This window comes from Cololabis saira, chromosome 21, assembly GCF_033807715.1.
Source record: "Cololabis saira isolate AMF1-May2022 chromosome 21, fColSai1.1, whole genome shotgun sequence".
Lineage (NCBI taxonomy): Eukaryota > Metazoa > Chordata > Actinopteri > Beloniformes > Belonidae > Cololabis > Cololabis saira.
Window position 1 is genome coordinate 30475733 of NC_084607.1, and position 8550 is coordinate 30484282.

At 42.9% G+C, this 8550-nt stretch overlaps 1 protein-coding gene across 1 annotated transcript in view; it reads right to left on the reverse strand.

Annotated features, from left to right (window-relative positions):
• The window catches only part of pkn1b (protein kinase N1b), a 60676-nt gene extending 53502 nt beyond the window's left edge, over positions 1-7174 (reverse strand). The window contains exon 1 of the mRNA XM_061711080.1: positions 6733-7174. Coding sequence (XP_061567064.1) covers positions 6733-6756 — 24 coding nt within the window. The 5' untranslated portion in view covers positions 6757-7174. The remainder of the gene's footprint in view (positions 1-6732) is intronic.
• Between the last annotated feature and the right edge of the window lie 1376 nt (positions 7175-8550).

Consider the following 8550-nt stretch of genomic DNA (forward strand, 5'->3'; position numbering starts at 1 on the left):
ACCTGTAGCATGTTTTTAGTTACTTGACAGAGATGCAGGACAAAACCGCCTCTTCCACCTATAACTTTGCACATATGTTCATAGCAGCCAGTTTTTCAGCGGTGAAGCCTTTTTTGCTTAAACATCTCTCTAAACATCTCTTTTGAAATCATTTGTCAACATAAATCAAAGACAACGCAGCTAAGTGTCAGAGTGTGACAATTAAACTACCTAACAAGGGCTAACCATGAAGAGCCGTCACACGTCTCGGTGCAGCAGCTGTTGCATAACTCCTGCAGATCATCTCAGATTTCCTTTAATTACAAATAATCCATTCTAGACCCTTTATACCAGGCGTCCCAAATACATTTACCCGACAGGAGGAACCATTTCTCCACATGGTCGCTCCTCCTGCATGGGGGTTTTCGTAACATCTTTGTGACTTCGGGACAATAAATGGTTAAAAAAACTATACAATATTACAATTCATCTTTTGAAATAAATACTTAATAATCCAAACTCTGAGACTAAATTCAGTATATTAGTGTCTCAGCAAAGCTGCTAAATCAAAATGTCATTTCTAACCCAATATAAAGCCTTTGTTTGTTCTTCCCTTTTTTTTCTTGCTGTGTCAAACACGGGCCTCAAAAAAACTCCAGTCTAAGCTATTTCACAACGCCGCTCGCTCGGCCTCGGTAGCCTCTGACATTACCAAACTGCTTCGGTGACCAATCAAAGGCCAACTTCTCAGGGCAGCACACTGAGCTCCCTTCCCGTGTGCTTTCCTATCCCCGAAACCGCAGCGACAGATTCAGAGTTTCCAGATTAAATTTAACTGCAAATGTCAAACCACGGCTTTCCTGGGCAGCTCATTCTTCAATGGTATAACATCACACATACGCTGAGACTAAAGGGCAACATAAGGGGACGCAAGTAGGGAGGATATCAGCAGTTTGAGCCACCAGGACCTCATAGTATTTCCGTCTTGTTCCATCTTTTGGCATCAGTGATGGATAATCCTCTGGCGGGCTAACGGGGGGGACAGCTTGTGTTTTGGGCTGGTCAGCTGAATAAAGGTAGACGGAGCCACGATGATAAAAGTCCTGGAGATTTCCTTTGCTCCACTGACATCTACGAGGTCTGCATCCGTCACCGAGACACTAGGGCTGGGGATCGATTCAAATGTCAAGAATCGATTCGATTCCAATTCTTAAGATTCAGAATCGATTATCAAGATTTGATTCGATCTGATTCGATTCCGATATTGATATTGGTTTTTTGAGCTGTTGCATGAATTATATGACTGTAGTTATGCAAAATATTACTACTAGTATTATATTGAGATTAAACAGCAAGTATTGGCAGCTAATGATGCTGTAAGGACCAATCAGCTCCCAGAATGCTGATAGAACTGCTTTCAGAAACATCATGTGGGTCAGAATTACCAAACAGATCCAGCGCAGCAAACAGAGACGGATGAAATCGTTTTTTTTTCCCACATTCCGTTTTTATTTGTTCCATTTTCGGTCTATTTTGGTTTTTAATTTTTTAACATTTGGTTTTTAGCATTTTTTGCAAATGTAACCCCAACACAGTATATAAAGTAATGAAATATAGACAATTTATGCAATTATAACCTAACACGTTAATGTTTTCATACCTTTAAACATATTTAAAGGCAAAAACATGGCACCAGTTATTCTCGTGTCCAACAAAACATTCCTTTTTTGGGGATAAACAAAAAAAATAACCAAAAGTTGTAACCAAAAGTTGTAATTATGAAAAAAAAAATACATAAATAAATAAATAAAAAAATAAAAATAACCCCCCCCCAAAAAAAAATATCGATCTTTAGACATATGAATCGATTTTTAGGAATTAATATGAGAATCAATTTAGAAATGGGGAATCGATTTTTTCAACACAGGCCTACGAGACACAGCTGCTTGTTTTCCAGACTAACCCCGTCAAGACGTCTCAGATTCATCAAAGCTCTGATGCAGCAGTCATAAGCTCGTCTCCCGGGGTGTCCATGGGACAGACAGATTTGTGCACATACAGTGTAATCCTGGCTCCAGGCGGGAGGTACTGGGTGGTATATGTGAGCGTGAGCACTAATGCCACCCTCCTAGGAGGTCAGACACACACTGAAGGCCGGTCTCCTAATCCTATTATCCGTTACAGCGGCAGCTGGAGACGCAAATTATTGCATGCGCCGTGTAAAGACACCACTGCTCAGCGTAACGCGTTTGCGAGGCAAACCGTGAGTTGCCTCCATTCTCTTGGAGGATCGATAAAAAAGTCATTTGGATTCTCAGCTGAGCGCAGAAAACAACTCCTCTGATGCACCTCTTACACATAATAACTACAGGAAACCAGCAGGAATTAAGAATTCATGAGCGTGCGGGGCTCCCACTGAGTGGATCTCGTGTTATGCATCGACACAGAGTACGAAACCCTCGGCTGGGGGCCCAATTTACAGCCTGATGGAGGGCCTGACCCACACATAAACAGGCTGCAAATCAATGAGCGCAGGAGGAGCAGCCAGACAGAGCAGACAGGCTTCACTCCGTGCACCAGGGGGTAGGAATGGGTGATATTTTACCGTTCACGATATACCGTCAAAAAAATTCCCCACGGTAAGAATTTGTCATCTCGCGGTAAAAATGATAAATTCCCGTTGATGACGTTTTTGTGTAAAGCTGATTTATGGTTCTGCGTTAAATCCACGCACAACGTACGTGAAGGAAGGAAGGAAGGAAGGAAGGAAGGAAGGAAGGAAGGAAGGAAGGAAGGAAGGAAGGAAATGAGCCAGAAAGAAAGAAAGAAAGAAAGAAAGAAAGAAAGAAAGAAAGAAAGAAAGAAAGAAAGAAAGAAATAAATAAAGAAAGAAAGAAATGAGCCTGAAAGAAAGAAAGAAAGAAAGAAAGAAAGAAAGAAAGAAAGAAAGAAAGAAAGAAAGAAAGAAAGAAAGAAAGAAAGAAATGAGCCTGAAAGAAAGAAAGAAAGAAAGAAAGAAAGAAAGAAAGAAAGAAAGAAAGAAAGAAAGAAAGAAAGAAAGAAAGAAAGAAAGAAAGAAAGAAAGAAAGAAAGAAAGAAAGAAAGAAAGAAAGAAATGAGCCTGAAAGAAAGAAAGAAAGAAAGAAAGAAAGAAAGAAAGAAAGAAAGAAACAAAGAAACAAAAGAAAGAAAGAAAGAAATGAGCCTGAAAGAAAGAAACAAAGAAACAAAAGAAAGAAAGAAAGAAATGAGCCTGAAAGAAAGAAAGAAAGAAAGAAAGAAAGAAAGAAAGAAAGAAAGAAAGAAAGAAAGAAAGAAAGAAAGAAAGAAAGAAAGAAAGAAAGAAAGAAAGAAAGAAAGAAAGAAAGAAAGAAAGAAAGAAAGAAAGAAAGAAAGAAAGAAAGAACTAATAATTTAATTTAATTGGTTTTTATTAATTCAATTTAATTGGTGTAGTTTAGTAGTATTCAGTATTCTTTTAGAGCAGTTTTTTGGGAGCTCCAAAGACTGAATGTGGTGATAGATTTATAGTTACAAAGGTGGAGTTGAATTGGTATTTTTTTTATCGTCATTTTTATTGTTATCGGGATAAATGCCAGAAATTATCGTGATACATTTTTTAGTCCATACCGCCCATCCCTAGCAAGGGGTAATGGCTTCTTAACAGACGGCAAGGGAGAACTGGGTCATTTCAGTTCTTTTCCCCGACAGGTCCAGCCGGCGTGGGCCTCAGCGAGGCGACGCCGGGCCTCAGCTCCGCGGTGATGAGGCATCAAGGAGGCACAAATGAAGCAGAACGCCATCAAGTGAGTGCAATCAGCGCACTCACTTCTTCACAGGTCACTGTGAAGATTCCTCCCGTCATCACCGGCCATGGCCCCCGATCTGAGCCAGCCTCCCTCCCTCCCTCGCTCCCTGCCTACCTGCCGGCCTGCAGGGATGATGACTGAGGCTCTACCGGCACGGGAGGAGGCCGCGCTCAACGTTCTGGGCAGAAACTGTTCACAAGGAGCTCTCGTCTGTATAGATTCAGTCAGGCGGCTGCAGACAATAAAAGGTGCCATCAACCCAGCGGGGCGAGAGGTCCCCACTGCCCGCTGTGCTGCCAATGGCTCCTCGACTATTGTGCAAAGTGCTTACAGGAAAGCTTCGAAACTGGAACCCTGAACAAAGATTTGAAATAAAATAAACCCCGCAGTGCCACTTCAGCACTTCAGGAAGGTTTTTAGTTCATGTTCCCTGAAGGAAACTGGAGTTGCTGCTTCATCCTTTTATCCTTTGATCATACATACATACATTATATATACTGTATAGGACGCCTTGATAAACAAAGCTGTTTAAGGATATATGCTGTAATGTGTTCGGCTGCTGTTATAACCGCAGTGTACTAATGGTACGCACATGGTGGAAATGTAATGTCATTAAAACTATCAGCTTCAGCTGAAGTAAGCATGATGTGTCTCTAACTGAGTTAAACTCCCTGTCAGGAACATTTGAACTCAAACACTAAAACAACAGCACATCCTCTGCAGAAAGTGTCAGAGTTCCAGAGGACTCCTACGCACCAGGTTAAATTTAAAATAAATAAATAAATTTTTATAATTTTTAAATCATTGAAGAGGAACTGAGCCAAAGCCTTCCGAGCCAGTTAAGGCCTCCACCTAGACAGCAGGCAGCAGCAGCGCTGGTCAATCTCTGGCACCTGATGAACTGATCATTACACCTCCGTAAAAGCAGATGTTTTGGCAGTACGCTGGTCCTGAGCACTCAAGAGATAAGACAACGCCGAGAGGGAACGACATAAGCAGCGGTCTTAGAGAATCAGCTGTCGCCGTCCATCAATCAATCAGAGAAAGGTTTGCAATCGGTTTGTAAATATTACGGAGTTCATTATTCTACAGTTGAAATATTAAAATCAGTTTGCAGTTTTCTCAGGCGTGGACATGCTAGCGAGTTCACCTCCATGCTTAAAAGGAAAAAAGAGCTGCATCTGAGGCGTGACAGGACTCATGTTATACACTGAAGTTCACGACAGTCTAGCTGGAAATAAGCTTCACAAACATGGCAGGACAGGAGCCCAGGAAGCTCTGAACGGGGGGGGGCGGGGCCTCAACCTGTCGACAAAATGACTTAATGTTCCGATACCACTTTATCTTTCCGATACTGATACTGATACTTGGGCTTTGGGCATCGGTCGATACAGAGTACTGTTTTGAGACCAGTGTTGGTTTGAATTTTTTGCAGAAATAGCATCAGATAACAAAATAACTATTAAATACGGAGCAGTTAAGAGTCGTACTTGTGGCCACGGCTCCAGATGTTCAGTCACACAACGACCAGCAGGGGCTGGTCATCAAGATCAACCAATTCTTGTTTCAGTCTGGAAACCACAGCCTTGCACAACGTCCCATTTTTCCTGGTGGGACTTTTCAGTTTAAAATAACGAATTATGGGATGGTGCATGGACGTAAATACTCACCGATACGCTCATTTTTGGCGGCATCTGCCAGTATTTCTGATACTGGCGTCAGTGTGGGAACAACTCTAGTTGGAGCCTCGCTCCCATCAGAAGTAGAGAGAAGTTCAGTAAGTCTGATTGGTGGTTTATTGGTAGGATTGTCAAGAGTTACCACGTGGTGCTCCTGCACCGCTGGACGTCCAGGCGTCCACTGCTACCATTTCACCAGATAATATCTGTTATTAGGGTTAGGGTTAGGGTTAGGGTTAGCATCGGCCCAGGCCCACATCGGCCCTGACCAGCATCGGACCGTGTTGATCGTCAGGCACATAGACAGCAGCTTTCCAAGAAGCCCTACAGGAACCGTCCTCATTCAGGGAAACACCCCACCACCCAAGACCTGGGTTGTCATTGACAACAAGTCATTAAGCAGTGTTTTCTGACCAATGGAGTCCGACTGAAGCAAGTTCTGAGGAAAGCGCTTAAACAGCTTCCCATTTCCAGCTCGCTGGCCACAGGAAGCCAATAGATGTGAAACCCAATCAGAAAATAGTTTGTGGTCATCATGATCGACTGGCACAGATCGATCAGAAGCCTTTCTCTTAACTTCTCTAATCTGTATGCAGGCCAAAGTGTTTTATATTTACTAAACAAACCCTGCTGCTCGTGACCCGGGTTTCCACCAGCTCCTGCCGTGATCTGACCTGAACCACCGCTTTAATTTTTAACACCTCTCTCCTCCAGTGAGTCCAGCGTTGATCTGACACCGGGGTAACTGAGCACCAGCCGTGGCCCCGGCCCCACAAACACCCCCCTCCATGGCTCCTGGAGGACAGGATACTCATCCTCAAATGGGATGCATTGAGATTAAATTTGGCAAACCTGATTTGCTGCCAGACTTTTGCGGAAGAGCAGATGCGGTTATTTCATCTCTGGTTATTTTTACCCGACAGCCACTTCTCGAGTGGGACGTGCTGAGAAGTCCCATGAATAATGTAAACGCAGCCTTTGGTCCAAGAAAGGTCGATCACGTGATGGCACTAAGTGAACTGATCGTTAGGATGATGCAGTATCACGGCCCACTGAGGTGACATCTGTCAGATTTACAGGTGGAAACGCTCTTTAATGAAAAATGTCATTATGAGATGATAATAAGACCGAATTTGCAGGAATGCCCCCTCCCTCATTACATCGTTTCATCCATGCATACTGTATATACATAAAAGACAGTTCAATCGTTAAGTTTAGATAAACACAGCAGCTTTAAGGCGGGTGGGAAAAGTTGTGGAACTCACTTGTAGCTCGTTGTTATTGGCCATGGCAGCAGCAGCTTTACTGATGTGTCGCTGCGTTACAGCCGTCGGGTCATCGCTCAACTCCAGCTTAAGTCTCCAGGTGATGCTATGAAAATACAGGTAAGATGCAACAGGAATCAAAGAAAGAGTCCCGGTGGATGTTGTGGATGCGTCATGAGGTCCTGCAGGATGACAGGAGGTTCAGCAGGTGAGCAGAGACGGAGCATCAGCAACTCCTGCAGCGCGGCGCGCCCGCGCAGCGCAGCCTGGGGCGTGCACGGGGCTTCCTCCTCATAGTCCGCTGGGGGAGAGCAGGGAGAGCAGGGGGACCAGGGACCGAGACAAGAGCCGACACCAGCCCGGGCTCACAGCTGCTCCCCGGAGGCCATGTTCCCCCGCCGGCGGTGAAGCGCGTCCTCGGCTCCAGTGAGCCGGTGAGTGATGCTGGCGCCGGGAGCGCGCAGGGGACCGGCGCGCTGCTTCCGCATCACCCCTTCAAAATAAAATCACACACTTGTTGCTTCTACTTCCCTCTGGAAGAGTATTTAGGGCCAGGCAGGAGAAAAATAAAAATAATATTTTAGTGGAGGAAGGTTTTTTTTTCATTATGCACTTGCATTTATTATGCACAATGTCGAAAAAAGGTCGAAATGTCGAGATTAATGTTGAAGTACAATTTCGAGAAAAAAGTCGAAATGTCGAGATTAATGTTGAAGTACAATTTCGAGAAAAAAGTCGAAATGTTGAGAAAAAAGTCGAAATGTTGAGAAAAAAGTCGAAATGTTGAGAAAAAAGTAAAAGATTTGTGAATATATATAATTATATATATTTTTTCTGTTACTTTTAAGCCCGTAGTTTATCGTTACTATTATTTCACAATCCATTACATTGTGTTCATAACATAAGATGTGCAATAATCATGTGTGCAATATCTGCCAATCTGCCAGTCTACCTCACAACACTCTACCTGCTTTTTTTGCAATTTTCTTTTCTTTCAATCGACTGTATATAGTGCTCATATTTCTGTAATTATACATATTTTTTGTATTTTATATATATTTTTTACTTTTTAAGTCCCTTTTTACCCCTCCCCTGCATGTGTGTGCTAAGTGTACTGCTGCCAACAAAATAAGTTTCCCCACTGAGGGAGAAAATAAAGGATTATCTTATTTTATCTTAATCTGTCTAATACAGTATCTTGCAAAAGTATTTGGTCCCCTTGAACTTTGTGACCTTTTGCCACATTTCAGGCTTCAAACAAAGATATTAAACTTGGCTGCATCTCTGATCAGTCTTCTCCTTGTATGAGCTGAAAGTGTAGAGGGACGGCCAGGTCTTGGTAGATTTGCAGTGGTCTGATGCTCCTTCCATTTCAATATTATCGCTTGCACACTGCTCCTTGGGATGTTTAAAGCTTGGGAAATCTTTTTGTATCCAAATCCAGCTTTTAACTTCTCCACAACAGTATCTTGGACCTGCCTGGTGTGTTCCTTGTTCTTCATGATGCTCTCTGCGCTTTAAACAGACCTCTGAGACGATCACAGTGCAGGTGCATTTATACGGAGACGTGATTACACACAGGTGGATTCCATTTATCATCATTAGTCATTTAGGTCAACACTGGATCATTCAGAGATCCTCACTGAACGTCTGGACAGAGTTTGCTGCACTGAAAGTAAAGGGGCTGAATAATTTTGTACGCCCACTTTTTCAGTTTTTTATTTGTTAAAAAAGTTTGAAATATCCAATACATTTCGTTCCACTTCATGATTGTGTCCCACTTGTTGTTAATTCTTCACAAAAAGTTACAGTTTTATA